Below are 23555 nucleotides of genomic sequence, written 5' to 3' on the forward strand. Positions count from 1 at the left end.
AGGATGGAAAAGGCCACAAAGAGATTTCCCAGGCTGAGCAGAAAAAGTAACCTGAGCCACTCCTCATACATCTTCCCCTCAAGGCCCTCCACCATCTTTGTGACCCTTTGGACGCTCTCCAACAGTTTAGTATCTCTCTTATATTGTGATACTCCAAACCAGCCCCCAGCACTGGAGGTGAGGCTGCCCCAGCTCAGAGCAGAGCAGGACAATCCCCTCCCTTGCCCAGCTGTGATGCTGTGCCTGATGCCCCCCAGGACAGGGTTGGCCCTCCTGGCTGCCAGGGCACTGCTGACCCATGTTCAACTTGCCAGGACCCCCAGGTCCCTTTCTGCAGGGCTGCCTCTGCTGCATCTCATTCTCCAATCTGCATACAAAACCAGGGCTGCCCTGTACCAGGTGCAGAATCTGGCTCTTGCAATTAAACTACATAAGAAACACACTTCACTTTTTAATTTTCAGGACCTTATATGGAAGATACATGTTAGGAGACTTAATTTTTTGTAGTTGTGACAAAACATATGTATATTAATACAGTTGCCTGCCCGAAATCATGCCATTTCAGAGACATCTCATGAAAATGTTGCTTTTCTTCCAGGTTCATTATGAATTCTCACAAACTACTGAGACCCATGATTATTATGTTTATGTCAACCACTTTAGCTAAGTAGTAGCCTGCAGCTCTTACTGCAAATGAATAGAAATAATTTCTAAAATCACATTTTGTCTTGTCTGAAGTTTCCACGCATTCTCTATAATTACAGAAATAAGTTTATTCACACAAATGTTACAGAGAAAGAATGCCCCACTGGTTCTTCTATAATACTATGGTTTCCAAAACTTCTAAAATAACCTTTATAGAAGCAATGGAAGATCATTGCTTTTAAAGGAAGCTCACCATTTATTATGGACAATTCCATTCTCTTTACCATTCTGGAGTACTTATGTAGGACTAGCTATTGCTGTGATAGATGGTAAAGCAATTTCTCTCCTATAGCATATAGTTAGGACAAACCTAAAATTATAGATTTTTTAATGCAGTACCTCTACTGTCACAAAGGTATGACAGGCTAACAGGGATACACTGAGACAATAATATTTTGAGTTGGTTTAAATTTAACACCCATTTTTCACTGTGAGGAATACAGCGTGAGCATTTGTAGTTTAATTTTTTTTTTGGTCATCCTCAAAAATGTGGTAATTGTAAATATATGGCAAATTGGTTGAAGAAACTGAATGTTGAAGAACATGGGAACTATAAAGTCATTTATGCATTAAAAATTATACTACCATTTTAGGGTATATAAGAAAAGAGTTAGTTTAACTAAAATTACACAGGGACACTACTGCTAGTCTATTATATCTATTCTCAAGCCACAGAGAAATAACATCAGTGTTTATAGTTTTAGCAGTGCAGTTACCTTCAGACTTCCAAGTAAGAATGTCATGAGAATGCAAATGAGTTTGTTTCAGATGCTTAGGAATTCTGTTTCTAAGGAAAAGTTTTATTGAGAAAAAGTATGCTTCATATTTGGACTAAGCCAGAAATCAGCCTGCTTGTAAATCCTAGGCCACTATATGCAAAAAACTTTGAATCTTTTTCCCATCCAGATTTTTGTGCTTCCAGTCAAGTTTTTAAAAGATCTGAAAACAGAAAACAAGACTAAAAATAGTCTATTTCATTAGGCAATCTAGAAATTTGAGATGCATACCCTTGGTTTAAGTCAAGAGGCCTGGATGATTGCCTTCTTCAGATCACAAATGAGACTAATCCAGGAACAATCTACTCTATTTCATTTACTTCAGGACTGCTTCTTGCTCAGAAAAGAAAATAAAAGAGAAAAGAAATAGAGAGGAAAGCTTCCCCCCCCCCCCCGCCACCAAAAAAAAAAAAAAAAAAAGCAGTTGAAAATACTAGAAAGCCAACAACACATAAAGTTTACATAGATTTTAAGGTCACTGTGCAATGAAACATGAATCTACACTCAACTGTTTCTGAGACTTAGGTGTGCTCAGAACCTAACAGAGATGGTGAAAAAGTCCTCGCCTTCATCAACCAGCAGCCTACATGTAGTTTAGAAGAATAAAGTCTGATGTAGACAGAGTAAGTAATTTAACAGAAGCAATGATAGAGCATCAATGTATAAATAAAAGCACCAAAGTAATAAAAAACCAAATTAGGATGCAAATAAATTGACTGAATGACCAAGAGATCTCCACATGCTGTGAAGTCAAAAATCCCCATTTGTTACAAATTTTCATTGGTAACAAATAAGGAATGCTAACATCCAAGGAGATGTAGCAGCTTGCTTAGTCCTACAGGAAAAATGGCAGTATTTTTCACTTTAGTGCCTCATCTACTGCCATACAGGTTTCTGATTTACAGGGAGCAATAATCCTCAAAGATAATGTAATTTGATTGATAGACCTTGAAATCTTTGATGTATCTAAATTAAAAGCTACAACATTACTTTATACTTCAAAGTATATATTATGGTGCTTCAAAGTATATATATATGGTGCTTCAAATCAGATATACTACTGAAGCTACAGAGAACAGTTCAAAAACATAATAAAATCCTTCAAAAGAACCCCAAGGGAGCAGCATAAAGTGAGAAAAAAATATTTAGGTTATACATGTCTCCCCCTTCCACCCCCACCCCCTCCAAAAAAACCCCAAAACCCAACAGTAAAAGAAATCTGAAAAGAGATGAATAAAATAAAGACCCTAAAATTACACAAGTATGGAGGAGGAGAGGGAGTGAGCATGTGAGAGAGATCTGAGGAGGGAGTCATGAGGAGAGGGGCTGAGGCAGGGCTTCTTTCCTTACTTGGCACAAGCCACTGATGCACATGTCCAGGGATTCAGTGTAGCACCGTGTCCCATCCAGAACTTTTGGCGCCAGCTCCACAACCAGAGCTGTTCCTCTGGCCTGACACTTCAGTGAGCATGGGTTCTCAGGGTCATTAGAGATGGGGAGCCACTCATACAACTGCCCTTGGTACTTGACATCGTTGTGAGCAGAGCACTGCTGGGCACGAAAATCACCTGCTTCTGGTGGGCAGTCCTGCAGAAAAGAAGGAGAAGAAGATCAGCAGGCCTATTCAGGACTGCCAGTTGCAGTATCATGCAGCTGGCGGTGTTCCATAGCTGCCAGATGGAGACAGTTTCTGCTTAGACAAAAAAGACACATAATTCAACAGATGATTATACCTTTCTTTCTTCTTTCCATGAAAGTACTGAAAGAACACCAAGACCATATGTAAATGGGAAATAAGAAATGCACTGTACATGTCTTAACCACAGCCTTGTGGTTAAGCAAAAGAGGGTCACCGTGCTCTTGTTGGAACTCATTCTACTTGTGCACATATGTGGAGAAACATGTGTGCACAGCCACTCTGTTCCACACAGGTTTTACCCTTTGTTTGAGGAGAGACAAAAAAGAACTATGTGATTTTGTTCTTTATTTAAGCTCTTGCCACTAGCTTTTTTTCTTTTTGCCTCAGTGACATAAATCAGTTGCTGCAGCCAAATGAATCAGAAGCATTTGATACATATTTGCATTTCTTTAAGCTAAGATTTCATAGCTCACATAATTAGGGACTTCCAACTGAGAAGATCTTAAAAAAAAAACCACCTTTTTTTAATTCTTCAGGAGATTTGTGAGACATATAAATCTAACTCTGAAGTCAGTCTACCAATATAAAAAATAAAGACCACTCCTACTGCATAAAGTACATTGTTGACAAGATTTTTAGGCTTTTCTTACCCAGATACATTTTCTTGCTGCTACTTAGCACTGAAGAACATTAGACAGGTTCTCAAGAGAACAGAAGAGCTTTAAAATCATGAGTCTTCAGGCAAAATAAACATGAGTTCTTTTTGTTTCCTTTCCAGTATTTGATCCTTGAAGAATGATATTTGAAGTCTTCTTTTGCAAGCAACGATAAAAGCTAGGGATTCACTAAGGTTTTCTTAGAAGTAACTTGAATTTCTCGCATAATTACAGGAATGCAGGAGTGAAGCTTTACAAAAAACATTAAACATCATAAGAACTGAGACAAAAAAAAAGCAAACATTGGCAGAATGACTACCTCAGATTATTAAGATCCATGGAGTCCTCCACCTTACTGCCGTAAGGAGATCTGCTCCTGGATGGTATCTGGTAAAATACCCGATGAAATGAACAGTTGTTCCCCCTCTGCCTGAGGACTATAACATTTTTTTAATCCTAAATCACAGACAATCCTATGTGTTGATGGCAGGCTTCATATGAAAAGTTTTTGATGTATGCATGATCACATAACTAGACAATATACTTATAGGATATTTGTATCTTCTGTTTGCCCTCAAACTACTTCTTCCTATTAGACAATCGTTAATGAAAAAAAGTCTGGCTTATTCCCAGACTTCTTATGCTCCCAGTCTTACTGCTGTCGAGGCAAAATATCTCTTCTTAGAATTAAATAGTCACCTATGTTTCTCAGATCTATTCTTATCCCTTCATTCACTAACAGTTTTCTGCATTTTTTAAAAGGGCAAACTATTACAGCTTTGGATATGAAAGACATGGAGGCTGCATGTCACTTTTTGACATGAATGGATCATTTTTTATTATTAAAATCTAAAATAAAATCTGTGTTAAAAACTAAGCTTTCTAATCTCCTCTCAAAGGAACATGGCAGTCTTGGCTATGAATTTGTCATTTGTAAGCCCTTGGCTTGAACCCAGGTTAGCCCTTCTGGCCTCTCATTCACTGTTGGAATGTGATTATGGCTATTTTATTTGAATGTTGAATAATCTTGGGTCGCAACTTCCAAACCTTTTTTGTTGTGGACTATGCACACATACAAGCTGTGGCCTTAGCCACAGATTGTCATCTAATTTTCTTTGTACCATGTGAGGAAATTTTCAATTAATTCGCTTTGTGTTCGAGTCTGATGCACCCCAAAAGTAAAGGGTCAAACTCTAGTCAAAAGTTCTGTGATCTAAGTAGAAGGCAATAGCTTTCCTGTTACAAAAGGTTCAATGGAGTAAGGCATAAGAGAAAAAATGATGTGGGTTAAATCTAACTCTAGAGAAATATGCATCAAAGAGCAATAACCCAGAGCTCGTTTTTCCTTTTTGAAAGTGGAGGTTGAAAGTCAAAGCCTGTAACTGGTATTTTACTGCCAGAGAACTCAGTTTTTCTATCAATATAATACAGAAGATTAAAAAAAAATGTTGCAAGTATTTCAGTTAAGATTTTAAAATATAAAGAAAATCTGAGGGGCAATCAGGGTCTTTTTATGATCTGGGCAAATTTTTGATACAAGACAAAGTTTGGACACTGAAGCAAGCAGAAAAATATGTGGGGAATTCATTATTCCTCTACAGCTCTGTAATTAGAGAAAAAGTGGTCTTTATGTTCTGCTCTTATACAAAGGATGAACAATAAGACAGTTACAGCTTGACCCAAGATCTGCTTTAGTTCTATTTTCAAACAAGAAAAGAAGAACACAGTGGCCTTATTTCCTACCACAAAATCTTCTGGTGCCTACCCTTCTGTGAATTTTTCTGTCTGTAAATGAATACAGTCAGGTCTATTGGTTTGGCAGATACCCAAGCCAAGGCTCGGTTGCAGAAATCCAAGCCAGCTCTCTAGTTTGGCTCAAGCTTGGCTCTACCTTCAGAACTTCCTGGCTTGTAACAGCTTTATTTTTACAAAGAGAAAAAGGCCCAATAAAGCACACGACATACAGAATTCATAATCCTGCTTTGTACAGAACTCAATACTATGTTTGTTGTGTTGGATTTTACTTCTTAATCAAAGAAATAAAAAATATTCTTCAACATAACAAGCCTTCAGGACACGGCAGGTGACCAGGACTGATGTTAAATACTTCCACTCTTTGATACTGTGGTCAAAATAAAACAATGGATTTAAATAGCAGAGCTTGTGTTTAAAAAAGTTTTCATATGAAACTTGAAGCAATTAAGAATACATGCAAGCAGTCAGAAACACAGACATACATACTTATCTTGGCACACAGATGTGAAAAAGGGTCACAGCCTGTCACATAAACTTTTCTCCTGCTGAAATCCTGAATCCTAAATTTACCTGAAGGCATTGGAGATGTCTTTCTCTCAGGAAGAATCTTTTCTTCTGCTTAAAAAAGCACAAGTACTTCCATGTTCATGTATAATACTTACACAAGCTGTATAACATTTTTTTATGCCAAAATGGACAGTGTTGAGAAAATCTGTGGTCTGAATTCTAAACATTTCTCATTTTTAGAAGGAGGTCACTGAGACTGAAAATATAGGAACTGCACAAAACTTAGCACATCCACTTTTTTTTTCAACTTAAATTTACTGTTTTTGTTTGTATTATATGTCAGTGGAGCTCAGAGCCTCTTTGTGCTGACATTTGTGCAACATATGATCAAAGCCCGATATAAGTTCTCAGCCTATAAATAAGTATTCTATTTGCTGAAACAGAAGATAAGATAAAACCAGTGGGGTATTTTGCATATATTTTCAAGTAAATTGCTATTTTCTTCTAAACACTTTGCACACCTTTAGATAAGGCCACTTGCTGTTCTGAGGCAGTCTTGCTGTGCCTTACTTCTGCTGGCTCCTGGACAAGAGGAACTATAGACTAAGTCCAAAAAGTTTTCTTGAAAAAGATCAGCCTGCTTTTGGTACTTGATGGTTTAGGGGAAGGGGACCTTCTATGGCTACCAGCTAGCACTGCTCCATTGGCCTGAGTGAAGTTACATATTGGTCCAGCTAAGGGTCTGATTCTGGGAGCTGTGTAACAGTATGCAGCTTGTCTACCTGCACAGCAGATTGACAGGCACTTTGAGACAGCCAGAGATCATGGGCCAAGTCAGTGTAGCAGTGAGCACGAGGCAGGGCATCTCTGCATGGGCTATGTGGTTCTGTGAGGAATTTAGCTAACCACATCTGCATGGCCTGTGTTTGGCCTGGAGCATGTGGCAGCCCTGGTATCTGGCCATAAAACTACTACAGTCCTGCTTCAGGTTATTCCAATTTTGGTACTATAGCCAAGTCTTAACAGTTTTGTTTTCTTTTAGAAAATATCTATGGGCCCCTGCAGATATGAGGAACTGCTGCCATTGCACTCCTTGAAGAATCAGAAAGAACTAATAAACTTGGAAGTTTAATCTAGATCCATTTATCTTCAAACTTCCTATTCATGAAGACCTTTCAGGGATGAAAAAATTCCAGTGAATAGGAAACAACTGTTCCTCCTTTAATTCTGTGAGTCCTAGGTGGGTCTTTTATGGCTTTTAGCTCACAAAGGTTCATGAGATATTACTGAAACACTGAGCCTGTGCTGGATACCTAAAATCCCTATTCATTCTGTCAGGTCAAGATTTCCTGTACAGCAATGAAAATATATAAAATTTTAAAGGTGATCAGAAACTCCTTTGATCTGTGAAACCCATTTTAAAATATACACAGGAGTTTCATCCTCACTTAGGCATGTAATGTGGTCCATATTATTATGGCTTCATTTTCTTCCTCACATCGATTTTCTTTTTTTTTTTTAAACTTGACCTCCTATTTTACCCTATTGTAATTCATAAGGTCCATGGAGTTTTGCCATGTTTGAATCCCATTCAAAACAATTTCCATTAATCAACAATCCACTGGAAAAGATAAGATGAATCCCAGATGTCCCTTGATGGTGACAGGTAGATCAGATTTCACAGGACAAAAGAGGGTCAGACTTTTTAAAGTTTACTTAGTGGGTGAAATGTAGAAGATTCTATCTAAGCAGTGATAGGTGGAAACAGTTGAGGAACTTTAAAACAGTTTACAATATATGTGCTTGTATATTTGCAGAGGCCAAGAATGATTTACTATACCTGGAGCTCTTCCTCTGTACAAAAAATGACTAACAACTGGACTACTCTGTGCAGCATTATCTGACAGAACAGCTTATTGAACCAGTTCCATGAAGTACTCACGGTGCTGCAGCTGCACTCATTTCCCTACCAAGAAAGAAAACCTGAAGTCCTCAAGTAGGGGCTTGTCTAAGACCAAATAAGAATTTTAGATAAAAATACAGGGACTTAGGAGATCTAGGGATTTAAGAGAAACTTCCCTCAGCCTTGAAGCCTTGTTGAGCGCCCTGCTTGAAGTACCTTTCGTGCAGCCAGATTTTTCAATAGCCTACTCCCATGAACTTAGAAATAACTTAGGGTCATACTTAGTTGCTTAGATTGAGAGGGGCTCATATTAAAGCTTTCTTTAAGAACTCCAAGACATTGCAATATCTGACAGAGATAAGCTTGAGAAAAATAATAGGAACAAAGAAAATGGGGAAATATCAGCAAATAAACATGGCATGGAGATGAGAGCTAAAATTGTCAGTGAACTATAAAGGCAAAGTTCCATTAAAATTTGTCATCATAAATATTTATAAAATAATTTTTTCACCAAAATAATGTCTTTTTTTGGAAGTATGATCCCATTTTGTCAAATAGTTCAATATGCAGCCTTCTGTGTAATTTTAATTTCTTTTTTTGTCCATCTCTTTTAAGTATTAAAACAAGCATTTAAATTAGATACAGTAAGTTTATTTTCAGCATGAAAATTTCCAAGAACTTCAGTCAAAAACTAATATAAATACATAATATTAAAGCATATTTTCCAAAAGGCATTGAGGGTGCCATATTATCAAAGAGCTCAAAAATAAACTGTTCAAATAAAAAAAAAAAGTCAGAAATACTGAATTTAAAACTCTTATTTACCCAGATTCCTGACAAGTCATGAAATATTACTGTAAGGGAAGCAATTCAGGTTATTTGGGCAACAAAGTTTCTTTTTAAATTCACATTAACTGGACACAATGTGGGTTTTTTTGTTCTATTTTTTAATTGTCACAGATTCACAGTTCTGCTTGCTGAAAAGATTGCAAATCCAGACATCCAAGCTTCTGTCATTTGCTAGATACTAAAAGCACTTGTTTCAAAGTATGAAGAAATAATTTCTAGATGACACACTGAGGTTTTAAAATGCAGCCAATCAGAAATAAGATGGAAGTTATAAAAATCTGGTAATTTGAAGAACAGACTGTAGTCCCAATAAATTATCTGAGTTTAGAATTTTCAATTCAAAATCAAATTTGGATAAAACAAATTGTGTGTTAGTAAGGATATATGTGCCTATAATTTGTTTAATATGTTTTTTTTTATTTTACTGCAAAACGTAAATTGGGAAGTTTGATTGCAAAATGGCATTTCAGTCACCACTGGGTTGAAAAATTAAACTCTGCTAATCATTCTTGTAGGTCTGATAATATCTCCTTGGGGATGATACTTCTCATACACATAAGCCAGTGCTTCTGAGAATTATGTACTTATATGGAAGTTTAGGTTTGACATTTTCCAGGCTGAGGTTTAGAGCATGGAAAGAAGATTGTGTTATTTTGTAGAAAGTAAGATGAACAACACTGGTACTGGTGTATACAAAATGCAGCATGAGCTGATAAGAAACAGGGATGGAAGTAGCTTGTCTGAATGCAAGCCAGAAAATGGAGGATGACATTACAGCTGGTACTTCAGCCAAGTGAAGAAAGTGAGGTATATATTCAAACAGTTGCAGGTGGTGTTTACAAGCTTTGGTTGCCTGACTAATGGGACAATCTACAAATTTTATCTTAGGCTTAACAGAAACCTTGTTGAAGGAGCTAGTAATGTTGTGCAGCTTCAGTGTCAGTCTCATCTTTTTTTTCTTTTTCTTTCTCTCCTTTTTTTTTTTTGATTCAGAAAGCAATGCAATGAAAGGAAAAATATCAGGGAAAATAAAAAAGTTTTCAGTCACAAGAAGAATTCTGATAATTGAGAAGAAGGCATAAAGACAGTACATATTCCAGCAAACAAATTTCAGAGTGATTTTCGTGTAAATGAAGGGAAGAGAAAGCAGAAGACAGCAGACTGGCAGAAGGACTATAAAAGAGAAAGGGCATATGAGGTGGTATGACAGCTTGGTAAAAAAGCTGGAGAGCACCTGGCAACCAATAATGCACAAAGAAGAAGGAAAAAAAGAGTGCGCTAGCTTAAGGAAAAAAATAAGGAAAGAGAACAAGTAAAAAAATCCTACTCAGAGTTTGGAATTATATTTGTTTATTTTGCATAATGTTCAGTACAACAACCCAGAAAGTTGCAAAAACATGTTTTCATTGCATTCAGACTGATTTTCTAAAGAAAAACAAATTGCTCCTTCTCTCCCTCCCATGATTATATTCTAAAATGGCTGGAAATATGCTTAAGTCCATGTGAATAAAAATAAGAAAAGCAGATGCAATTCAACCCTAAATCATCTTCAGATTCTCTCATTCCTTCTTTTACTATTTACACATGTGGCTTTATAATCCTTCCAGTTTCTGATCATCAACAGACAATGCAAGTGGCAAATATACTGAACTGGATTTACTGTTTTAAGGACTGTTCAGAAACTTTATAGACAGCAGTATCAGTCTTTGCTACAGAGCTTAATTATGCTCTGTAGCAAATTTGCTATTTATGCAAAATTATTCAGCATCTCTGGAATAATTAAAATAGGTAAATGGGACGACAGGCATGCCATTCTTTCCCCTTGCTTCTCTTTTTCTTTATCTCATTTTTTCCCCTTCTGTAATTTAATATTGGGATGAATTAAAACCAGCTGTAACAAAATCTTGCAAATGATAGTGCCTATAAAATGTATTCATTGCCAGACTCCAAAACTATTCTTCCAATTCTCCAACTTCACATTTCAAATAATTTGCTTTTAGTATATATGATTACCCATTCTTTCCTGCAAGAGGAGGGTCATTAAAAAAACACATCAGTTCACAGAAAGGCAGCTTGCAAAAAACAAAAATACTGGTTATTTTATGAAATAAAATAGTGGTTATTTTATCATTCCTCAAGCTATGCACAGGATAATGGTAATTAAAGCTTGGAATGGGGGGATTTGATCTCTTTTGCCTTCAAAGACTATCATGTAACAGATGAAAATATAGGTCTCATGATCCTGTAATTTCCATTTTCTTAATTTTCAGTGTCTTTTTGGATGAAATCTTGAAAGACAAAATCTGAGTTAACAAAAATACACACAATATTGTGGACTTTTACTAGTGCAGAATTTCACAAGCTTCATTAAGCTATGAGCCTAATGAACTGTTTTCAAGATCTAATTTGTGTGTATGCAGAAAAAATTTGTGTATGTAGATCCAATTTGTGTGTGTGTGTGTGGAGACAAAAAAGCAGACTTCATTAATGACAAAGTACATAATTTAATTTTTTGTTTTACTATTCTGAAAGAGACAGAGTATATTTCAGTGTTACAGCTGCACAATTCAATAACAGAATGGATTTTAGAGATGCAAGTCTGGGGTTCCTAAATAGCTTTAGATTTACACTGCACAAGCCATTCTTTACAGTCCCCCCCAAAACCAGTTTGAAATCGTAAAACCAGTCCTGGGTCTTCATATTTCAGAGGAAAAACAGCCACTGATTTCAGCACAGTAAAGTTGAAAGCTTGAAGGCTTCATTTTGGATTATTTGGTATGAAATAATTGAGTTCTGCAGCTGTATGCCTCACTTCTAGAGTCAGTATTGCCAAATAAAAGATACGTAAAGGAATTGCCTGACAAAACTATGCGAGGTTTTATTTTGAAGGAAAATTGTTCAGGTGCACATTTGCAAAGCAGAACCTAAGCTAAAAATAACATCTAAAGAAATATTACTTATCCTGGAAAGTCAGTGATTCCAAAATAAGGGTTACAACCCAGCTAAAGCCCCAGCCTTTCATCAGAGTGATCCAGGAACATAATGGCAGGAGAGCAGGATGTACTCTGTCTCACTGCTCTTTACATACACAAGGCCAGATCAGACACAGAAAGACCCAATGTGCATGCAATGCCTAACCAAAACAAAAAAAATGGGTTTCATTGTCGTCCAATTATTTTTTTAATTAGCTTTAGCAGTATCTATTTGTTCCTTCCCTTTTTTCTTTTTTTCCTTTTTTTTCCTTTTTTTTTTTTTTTTTTGTGTCATAGGGCAGAGCTATGGCCTGCAACTTGACTAGCAAAAATCAAACTTCCCATTCCTTACACAGAGGTAGTGTAGCCGAAATTTCTCAGAGGAAAATTGGACTGCTAATCTGCTAGCAAATCTATTTATTAACTACACCAGTTTCTGTCAGCTAGGGAAGGTGAAGGCTAGACTGATGAGGTATTTCAGGAACTCAAATGATACAATCAGAAAAAATTTCAGAGGAATCACAGAATTACAGAATATTCTGCATTGGAAGGGGCTCACAGGGATTATCAAAGCCCAGCTCCTAAAGAACTGAGAGCAATTTTACTGCATAGGAGACTACAGCTCAGATAGAAGCAGTTTTTTTCATTATGAACTGTGGTCTATTGAAGAAAATATAAGCTAAATATGAGCAAATATATTCCTTTTTTTTAAAGTTAAACTTTTAAACTTTTTAAACAAAGCATGTATTGAAAGGCTTCTGAATATGTCCCTATCAGGCATGAGAAAGCTTGGCCCGGTGTGCGTTTGATTTCATTTTCCATCTTTACTGGTAAAACTGACATTTCTCCATGTAACTTGAGAGCCTTTACTATTCTTGGCACCCAATAAAACTTTCCATATGAAAGCCTCTATTTCAATTTTCAACAGTGAAAACACACTTTCACTTTGTTGAGACAGAAGTTGAAGTTTCTTACTTTATTGTATTGAAAACTATATTTGCCACATATTAAAAAAACCAGCAAGAGCCTTTGGAAATGCCAAAACACTGATACAGGCTATGTAAAACTGCTTTTATAAGACACACAACAGAATTAAAATGCTGTGAGGGCAGAAGTGAACAGAAATATACAGAATCATAGAATTGCAGATCTTCTACTAACTTGTCTTCAATTCTTAACAGCTTAATCCTCCAGCCTGACAGACTAACCAACGTGAACCAGCTGGTTACCAAAGCCCTACTGGGAACACAAGATGTCTTGATTCTGCAGGAGAGGTTGTAAAGAGCAACCCTGAAGTTTCATTGAGTCTCTATTTATGATGGCTGTGAAGGCAATCCCTTCCAGACAGTTTTAGCATCAGGCTATGCCGTAATCTCTCCACATTTCAAGAAACTGGCAAAGGTTTGCCTATGGTTTTGGGTTCTGTGGTTTGAAAACGGTTTAGATAGCTACAAGATTCTCACTATCACTTCACCAAATTATCTGCAGTAATATGGACACGATTATCATATGAGATGAATTGTATCACATCAAAGATATACTTCACTTACCACATTGCTGCACGTCCTGTACCGGATGTTTCGCCCTTCACAGGTCCTGTGTCCAAAAATTAAAAACAAAACCAAAACCTTAATAGCTGAATATAAAAAGCCAACACATAATGTTTACTGTGTCATTAACTTCTCCATATGTATTTTTAATCACCTACTCCCCTACCAGCCCTCCTCCCCAAAGTAAAAGGTTATCTGTCCCTATTGAGGTAAGAAATCTACAACTCCTTAGTTTCCTACTTTCTAGAAGGTAGCATCAGCTTGTAAATGGGATTAGAAGTGAGAATACTGACTTTAGCTGAAAAACAACATCTGAATGACTTGAATAATGTCTTGTGTCTCCATGTAATTCCTAATGATTTCACAAGGGCATAGCTCTGCGTCTACCTGGGCACACACTCCAGCACTGGCACAGTCTTAGCAGGCAGGCTTTGTCTTCTGGGGAACAACTGGGCTCCGGGATGAAGGAACTACGCTTGCAGCAGCATGAACTCAAAGCTTGGGTTTGAAGGGGCCATCTACTTCCAACCCCACTGCCATTGACAGGGACACCTTTCACTAGGCCAGATTGTGCAGAGCCCCATTCAACCTGGCCTTGAACACTTTCAGGGATGGGACATGCAAAGCTTCTCCTGACAACTTGTTTCAGTGCCTGACCACTCTCAGGTTAAAAAAAAAAAAAAAAAATTTGACTTAAACCTCCTCTCATTCAGTTTAGATTTCCCCTCTTTCAGGCTAGGGTGATATAGTTTTTTCCCATTTTGATATGAGGGAAGAAGGAGAACATAAAGCTTCCCCTCAATTCACTGGTGCAGAACAGCATTCAAAGAGCAGCTGGGCCCAGTGAGGTCAAGGAGAGCACATAGACTGATGTGTGCTCTCCATGGTTCTCCTCCTTTTGTCCCACAGCAGACCTATACCAGCCCTGATGCTGGCAGGGTTCCTAAAAGAAAGCTCAACAGCCAGGTACCTTCTTAGCAGTCAGCAGCATGTACTCTGAGCATGTGACCTTAGGTGAAAATTCAGGTATTTTTTGAGTCCAGACAGTATACTCTGCCGAGGCCCTCATGCAAATCAGAATGCAGAGTCTGGCTTTTAAAATGTATGCTTCAAAAGAACAGAATTCCTAACATTTTAAATTTCTTAATTTCACAACTTTCCCCCCTCCCCCTCCTTTTTTTTTGGCCACAACTTAACAAGCACACATTCCTTCAGGAATAAATGCTTACCAATCCTGATTCTTAAAATCCAAACAATTTTGAACTATCCAAGGGAAAGGACAGCAGTATCTGCACTGATTTTTCTTCACTTAAAAAAAAATTATTTTTAAAGCAGAGAAACTTTTCCCATACTGAGTTAACTCTAAAATTAATTGAACAAGTTTTCTTTAAGTTATTGAAGTCATCCTCTCTGTCTTCATTATCCACAAGACTTAATTGTGAAATTCATCCAGGAGTCATTTACACATCACAATTGTCTAAATGACCACAAGAGGAGACAAACAAGTAAATAAACTTCATCATATTTTCAGAATAAATCTAAGCGGAAAGATAACATTTTCTGTCATGTAGCATTTGGCATATAAAAATTATATTAAAAGCATAACAGAAATATCACTAATCACTATCACTATCACTAATTCAGTGATTTTGTAGCACTGTATATTTAACTTCATTGAATTCTTATCTCAACCATGCACAGAAGTGAAAAATTTGCACAGTGTACCTACCAGTAAAAAAAAATTGGTTTGGGCAGTACAATAACAAAAATTATATTCATAATAGACTATGAAATAAAAAACCCAACTAAAAAACCCAGTAACAACAACAAAACACCCAAGCAATACTCCCACCCACACTATTCCAGTCATTCCCAAGCAATATAGGCAAGCTTGGAAAAATACTATGGAAACCTGCTTATACTGCATTCAATAAAGGTACTTTGCTAATGATAGATAGTAAATAAAGAGGTAAATTATGCAGAATGCAGGCAGCCCTAGTGCAGGCCTCATTTACCGCACTGAACAGCTTGTTCATGAGGCTTGATACCGGCCCCATGTGTCTCTCAGAAATGCCACACAAACCATCAAACATTACTTTGCTTAACACAGACTTGCTATTAGCACAATTTCTATTACTGTAGCTGATTAATCTTAGAACCACTGAACTTCTAGGAAAACTTTAGCTTCCTTTCTATCATTTGCCTCTCAGTTTCTTCTTCTTTTCATGGTTTCTTCATATTATCTGTTTTGAAATAAAAAAAAAAAACAACTACTTACTTTTCACTTATTCTCTGTGTTAGGGAAAATAATAGGTTCTTTCATTAGATGTATGAAAAAACAATTATTCCATTATTTTATTCCATTTTTCTTCTTCTGGCTAACGGTCAGGGATGTTCAGATAAAATGAGCAATTCTGGATGCAGCTAGCACTCTTATGATTCATGAAGACTAGGAAACACTCTTGGAAAATTCCCCTTGTTTCCTCAGAAAGAACATTCTTTGGAGCTTGGTTGTTTAAACTCAGTAGTTTCCTAGGTATCACCCATCAGCCAAAAGCAGGTAACAGCTTTCAGCCTTACATGATATATTTTCACAATAGATTTGCATAGTGGTTTGTGTTTCAGATCTACCCTACCTCAGGACAGTATTTCAGATTCTCTTAAGCACAAGCAACTACTTTGGAATTCAAACTCATGGGATTTGCACGCATATCTCAGCATGGACACTGTGCAGAATTCCGCAGCACTGAGCCTTCAGCGTGCAAGGAGGGATCATGGCAGACTACTGAGCCCATGTTGTGAGATACAGCCATCATTTATCCTCTGATCTCTTCAGGATATAAACGGCAACTCCTACCAACAAGGAGTACGCACAGCCAGCAGGAAAACTCAGAAGTCAACCGATATGCCTAGTTCATCTTGAAGAGCACAGAAAGAGTGGGAGAAGTAAGCAGTACTTCAGCTGTCTCTGTTATCTACACTGCAGGGGATTTTTCAGTGGAAAAAGGTAGCTGAGGGTTTGGCTTGACAGGGAATTATTATCATGTGAATATGAAAGAAAAGCAAGCTGTTGGGAATTATGTTTCATTCCTTAAACTTAGTCACTTGTTTCCAGTAAAGTTTCTGAAAGAGGTTAACAACTTTTAATATATTAAAATATTCTCTTCTCTTAATGTAAACAACCCAAACCCCTGGTATTTATTTCTCCAGGCTCCAGTTTGTAGGCAGACTTAGTTCAAGTCCCCCCCTCAAAGGCCTCAAGTAGATGTGTATTTGTGCTCAGCTAGAGTTAGAAGCCTTGCAAAAATCCATGCCAGAATGAACAGCAACCCCCTGCCAAAGCTGCCTTTATCAGTAATTACCAAAGACTATGAAGAGATTTTCAGAGAAGGACCTCATCAACTGCCACTCTCAGCAGTCATCAGACTTTGAATTGCTTTACTTAAGAAACAAGTCCGCACATAAACAAGCAACTATGAGCTATGGGTGGGTTATTTTTGTGCATATGAATTTTGATGCAGCTATTCACTACAGGGTCTGGAAGTTGATGCAATGTTGAATAATCTCCACTACTTTATTTTCACAACCCTTGATAGACACACTTCTGGGACAGATTCTGGTTTCTGCATTGTACTTGTGATATAAATATGCTGTGGGTCTGTCTTTTCCCATGAGATCTTAGTCTGGCTGTGGCATGAAGCCAGGCTACACACATGGGGGTAACATCATCTTGCATCTCCCTTTCTTCACACTGTTGCTCTCCGCTCTTTCCCAAATCTGGCACAGTGTTATGACCCCCTGTCATCCTCAATACAATTTGTTTGTGCTTCTCTGAGGAACAGTCAGTCTCTTTTACTCACCCAGCACACCCCTTTTCCTGTAAAGGAATTGAGAAGGAGGGCCCTGAACACCAAATTGTTGTTATGAGCAAGAAAGACGCATCAGGACTGAATTGACTTTAAGAAGTTTACCTTTGAAACTATTTGGTCAGGTCTGCTAAACTCATGTCTAAATCACTCAGTTGACAATAATTTGCAAAGAATTTAAAATATTTTTCGACATCCTTTTGTTCACATGATGCCTTAAGTTTTAGCTATCATATTTTCCAGATTCTGTAGTGCATTAGTATACAACCCTGAACTACATATAAAGTGTTAGCAAGTTCTCAATTTAATCAGACAAAACAATCCTTTTCCAGCCTGAGAACCAAGAACACCTTTGCAACCTCAGGCCCAAAAAGTGTCAACAACAGCAAATTGAGGAGAGCAGTCTGGGAGGATAGGACTTCATAACCTGAAGCTGTAATTGGACAATTAACCCTAATATGTAAATGGACCAAAACTTATAAAAGTGTCAAAACTTGACTCATGAGCAGTTGTCCATCTTGGATGTAGTCACGGCTGGGCTCTTGTATGGCCCAAGGTGTATGCTTTGAAGGTGTTTTTAATAAATATCTTTATTCCTTTAACACTGTCTAGCCTCTGCTCTAGGTAGCCTCTAAAGGCATCACACAAGCACTTTCCTGCCACTGTGGATTGTTGAGATGCACTGGTATGTTTTGCCATGCATATGTAGAAATCTTTCACTCTGTGTTTAGAAAACTGTCTCCTACAAGTTCCTGCATGTTGAAATGTGAAATACAAGAAGAGTTACACAAATAGTTAACTTTGAGACAAAAAAAGTGGGCATGGATGCACAAGCCAAATTTCCCTGGCAGGTTTAGTTATAGATCATATAAATGTTCTTACTTCTGCAATCAAAAAACAAACGGGAAAATACAACTTCAGTCACTGCACGCAGAAAATCAGCAAGGCAAATAAAAGCATGTGTAGTAATATGGGGCCACAAAAGGCCAACTTTTCTCATAAATAACATTTCCATAACCTTGGTATTAGGCAATCAATAATTCTGATGTAACTGCTGTTATTATACTTAGCATCAGTGGCCCCATGTGTACCTTATGAGGCTCAACAAGGCCAAGCACAAGATCCTGCATGGCAGCAATCTCCACTCTAAGTACAGACTAAGTGATGAATTGATCAACAGCAGAGAAGGGGTTGGGGATACTGGTGGATGAAAAATTAAGTATCAGCTGACAACGTGCCCTTGCAGTCCAGGAAGCCGATTTTATCCTGGGCTGCATAGAGGGGAGTGTGGCCACCAGGTCAAGGGAGATGATTCTCTCCCTCCCCTGTGCTCTCATGAGACCCCATCTGTGTCACTGGAGTGCTGTGTTCAGGTCTGTGTCCTCAGCAACAGACAGAACCTCAGCTGTGCGAGCATATCTGGGTCACAAAAATAATGGGCTGAAACACCTCTCCTATGAAGAAAGATCGGGAATGTGAATGTTACAGATGGGTTCACAAGGGGAAAGTCATGTTTAACTAAATTTCCTTACATAACAAGGCCTGCCATCTCATTGACTAGTAGATTTATTTTTATTAGAATTCAGCAAAGCTTTTGATACAGTTTGCATGGTATCCTTCTGGTAAATTTTAATTTTCAAGTTTTTCTTTGTCTTATTCCCAGTCACTGATTGTTGTCTTCTAAGTAACAGCTGGCATTAAATACTATGCCCTAAACTCACAAAAATATGACAGGATTGTCCACTTAAAATAGCAAAGATCCAATTTAAGAAAAAAAAAGGAAAATACAAAGAAAAAACCTGTCAGGTGCTTTCAGGGTACTGTTCATTTTCAGCAGTTAGTCTCACATCTGTTTTCATCACCACAGTATTTTTTATTTTCTTAATAATATTTTAAGAAGTGTCTTTAACTTTAGATTTGCACATATAAAATGTATTGCAGATATACAGAAAGCAATTACAGTTGTGAATGTTTTTCACAATGCAAGAAAGGCAGAAAAGCAAAAATTTAAAAAAAACCAAAACCTTTCAGTAAAACAAGGATGAGACGTCTCTTCACATTCGAAGTGGAAATAACTACAATATAAAATCTCACCTGCTGTGCTATATCACAAATATACCATATAGAACATAAAGTAGGCCAAAAGTACTAACATCCCAAATGTGAACACTCTAGAAATTGGAGCAGGATCCAGGTTTTGCAGCTGGTCTTTGTAAAACAAATGTGCTGAACAGAATGGCAAGCTCTGCCTTCTCTGAGGAAGTCTGCATGTGTGTTAACCTCCCTCCACTGAAATTTCTTGTGTACAATCTAGTGCTCCAGTCTTTAGAGAATCACATAAGTTTCTTACTGGAATTAAGGCTTACAAAAACTCTACATCATGCAAATGTCTGACTGATTTAATTCTTTTTGATTTAAGTTCAGGAACAGATTTATCAAAAGACGTATGAATAGCCAAGAGCTCTTCCAGTGAACCTGGACATATGAACAGTATATCACCTGAGTGAGGGCTTCACAGACATTTTTGTTTCGTAGGCCACTTCTCAATAGGGAGATACATTTATGGAGCCCATATCCATCACTCACCTGTAACTGCAATGCTGATTACTGTTCATTCTACTACATGCTGGTTTTTCACCCAAAACACCAATACATATCATCACTGTGTCAGGTCTAACAAGGGGTTCCATAAGAAAACTACACTAGGAGAGCGTTTTCTACAATTTTAGATACTTCAGTGAGGCACTGAAGCCAGAAATTAGGAAAGCCAGCACAGTGTGTCCAACTGGTTTTCTGAAGACCATCAGCAGTCACTCCATACTGATTTACACTGTGTGAAATTTGCAGCTTCTTATACTGCTGACATGTTGACTCAGATAGGTTGCTTGCTGCTTCTGCCATTAGAAAGAGTTAGAGCTGTAATCTCTCTCAAAAAATTTGGAATCATTTCTTCATCACATACAACCAGAGAATGGTTTCAAAATTCTCATAATTACAGTATTCACTAATCGCAGAGTAAACAGAATAATAAAATTCCTTTTAAAATGCTGCTGGGGGGCACAGACTTAACTAGAAGCACTTACACATTAAAGAAACAAAAAAATTTTTCCAGCTATTTAGAATCATACAGTATATCATGGAGGATGTCCTTCACACAGTAAATTATCTAGACGTATCAACTGAAGCAGAAGTATCAAATTCAGGTATCCTGAGGGTCTTTGAAGGAAGCAATGTACTACACTAGTATACAGATACAGTTTTATACAAGGTAATGAGAAACATCCTCCTAAATAATTTCATAGTGCAGGTCACCTAAGAATTTTATGACTTTGACTGTACTCTTCATGAGTGATGTGGTATGCTTCAACAGAGTGCCATTTATTTTTGGGGATGTATTCAAAAACTTTGATAGCATTTGTGCACAAATATTCTGCTCTTTATTCCACAGACCTTGCACTAGAAAAGGGCTTATTCTCAAGTATTTAAACTTATCATTTTGACCAATATAGGAACATTTAATAAATGTTCAAAAGCCTAATCTGGCTTATTTAGTAGTGCCAGGATAGACAAGACTGCATTTATATCATTACACAGTAATTACAGTAATACATGTTGGCTTCTATCTGTCAAAGAAGCAACCCCCAACCTACATAACTGCACCATTGTAATTTCCACTCAGAAAGTTTAAAGGACCTTTTATCAGTGTTAGATGTGAAAAACTTCAGAATCTCTGGGAATCAAAGCCCCTGAGACAGACGACTCTGTCAATGCAGCCTGAAAATAAGGGTCACAGCCACTTGCTGGGACTACATTCTAAATTCAGTAGTGAAGCAGCAACAGTAGCTAATATTTTGGTATCAAAGTTGTATACAGACGAAAGTTAAAACAGTATCTTTTCAAATATGCAGTATTTGATGGATCCTGTTTTCAATGCCAGTCAGAAATGTTATTAACGGTTTCTTATTCACTTATTTAACTTTGAACTAACATGAATAACATGCATCTATTCCATCACTGTCTGGCAAAACGATTTGATGTTGGATTTTTAAATCAACAATATATGAGATTAAAATTAGAAAATATTACTCCTTAATGAAAAAAATCTAATTTATTTTAGGCCCTTTCTGGCTTATGAGAAATGCACAAATCATAAAATAGACCTAATTTTAGCAAATTTAGCTAGTTTACTAAACCTGACCTTCAAAAATATGTCTTGGTTGTTATTTTATGTGCCAAGTCAAATGACAATAAAGCCGAGAGTCATTTATGCAGATTTACTGTTTTCACTCTGCAGAATGCAACAGCAATGTGCTGAACAACTAAGCAAGTGAATCACTTGATCTAACTTCGCAGGCCAAACTGGCAAAAAGGCTATTTCATGTTTCTGGTTCCCTTGCATAACCAAAAGGCAGTCATCAGATGAAGAAAGAAAGAGAGGTATTTCAAAAGGAGAGAGAAATATGTTCCAGTAAGTGACACAGACAGTATGAAGCATAGGAACAGTGCTGGGAATAACTCCCTCACGTTTGTTCCATCTTTTTTTTTAATTTGTGCTTTTCTTCATTTGTTTGTTTTGTCCTATTGATGTTTCCATTTTTGTTTTTTTCTTTTTAATCTCGGACACTTTTACACTGAGGGAAATTTGTCATGAAAATGTTAATGCTGAACTTCTTCTGCTACCAAACATAAACCCCTCACTTAATGGTGGAAAACCTTCACTCTGTTCAGAAGTTTACACATTATTTCCCAGAGATAAGGGTGATGATATCAAATTTTGGCCCTTGAGCTCAGCTCCAGTAACCTTGGGACTCCATACCTATCTCAGCACTCTGCTGTATGCTCAAACTATTCTCTGCCACATGTTTTTTCATAAACAGAAGCAACAGTAAGGAAGGGTTTCTATACAGTTTAATGAATAGACCACATATCTACTATATGAAAAAACAGTTTTCAAATCTCTAGGACACGCTTATCTTTTGCTACATGCAGCCTAACTTTAAAAGAAAGTGATGGTGAATTTGGAAGATGATGAGAAAAAGAATCACAATTATCTTCTTGCCAAGCCTAGACAGAGCAAAATGGTCTCACTATTACTGTAGTACTCAGCAATATGTAAAAAGTACAATTCCAGAAAAACACAGAATATTTTTAGATCAGTATGGGTGAAAAAATGAATAAGAGAATTTATAATTTCTTTTACAATTTGAAAATGTATCCCAGTACAGGAAATAAATGCACATTAATTTCAGAAATCTAATTCAGATATTTATTATTACTCTGTTTGAGTTTGCTTGAATCAATATGGACACATATTAAAACCTGGATGGAAGATATCTGAGTTATTATCAATCTCTTTGCTAGAAGAAAAATGCCAGCAGTGCTGGGCAATCAACTCTTACTTGCTGCAACAAATAAGGGTTGTATTCTAAGCAAGAGGGCAAAGCCCATAATGCAGTGCCTCTCTAACTATATTTCCATAATCTCTGTATCCAAAGCAGCCAATACCTAACAAAACCTGGTTCCCCGTAGAAGCTCAAGCGCTGGTAGTGCTCAAGTGCTCAAGAAAAATAGGAGTGGTCAATGGTTCTTCTCTGTACAGGTTTTCTTGAGTAGTGCTGCATGGCAGATCATAAAAAAAAATAGGGAAACAGAAAGGAAAACATTCTAAAATGATAAAAATAGTTACCCTCCACCTAATATATAATTAGTCAAGGAGGTTCACCTTCAAGTGAGTTGAGGCAAAACCCAGAAACATTTAAAGGGGGTCTGTCCTTTTGTGTAAATAACAACAATATCAGAAGTTATAAAGAGTTAATGTGAATAAAGAGCATGAAAAGTGTAATCTTTTGAGCTTTGGTAGTCTAATTTATAAAATTGTATTTTCCTGGGGTGTATTCTGCCCTTGGAGTGACCCAGTGCTTGCTGTCAGCATGAGGACATAAAATTGACTTGGGCTTACAACCCCTGTCTGCTTGTGTGACTGGCATGTGTATTTATATCACTAGCATAATGTCCTTAGCAAAATCAGAATCAGTTGTTCTGATGAAATGTACTGCTAAACAGCCACTACCCTGAAATTTTTGCTATTTAAAACACAAGAATACAGAATTTTTCACTAACACTTTCCATTCTTTCATCACAGCTGTGAAGGACTAACGCAAAACATGTTCCCAAAACAAACAACACAAGCACGAACATAACTTTGGCAAATAAAAGCTGGAAAGAAAGCTGGTTTCCTTTATTTAGCTATATATATTAATGGTGTTTAGGAATGGGCAATTAGTCTTTGCATTTTTTCAAAGCTGATGCACCAAGCTCTTTCTATTAATGTGATGCTCTGAAAGTCATCTCATACAGAACTAAAAGATACAAGGCAT

The 23555-nt window shown here is 37.1% G+C and overlaps 1 protein-coding gene across 4 annotated transcripts in view; it reads right to left on the bottom strand.

Moving 5' to 3' along the window:
• The window catches only part of ADAMTSL1 (ADAMTS like 1), a 402391-nt gene that overhangs the window by 139523 nt on the left and 239313 nt on the right, over positions 1–23555 (bottom strand). For all 4 annotated transcript variants that reach the window (XM_077171393.1, XM_077171394.1, XM_054652544.2 and 1 more), the window contains 2 exons: positions 13313–13358; positions 2832–3068 (listed from right to left, as the gene is read on the bottom strand). In XM_077171393.1, coding sequence (XP_077027508.1) covers positions 2832–3068; positions 13313–13358 — 283 coding nt within the window. The remainder of the gene's footprint in view (positions 1–2831; positions 3069–13312; positions 13359–23555) is intronic.

This window comes from Agelaius phoeniceus, chromosome Z, assembly GCF_051311805.1.
Source record: "Agelaius phoeniceus isolate bAgePho1 chromosome Z, bAgePho1.hap1, whole genome shotgun sequence".
NCBI classification, from domain to species: domain Eukaryota; kingdom Metazoa; phylum Chordata; class Aves; order Passeriformes; family Icteridae; genus Agelaius; species Agelaius phoeniceus.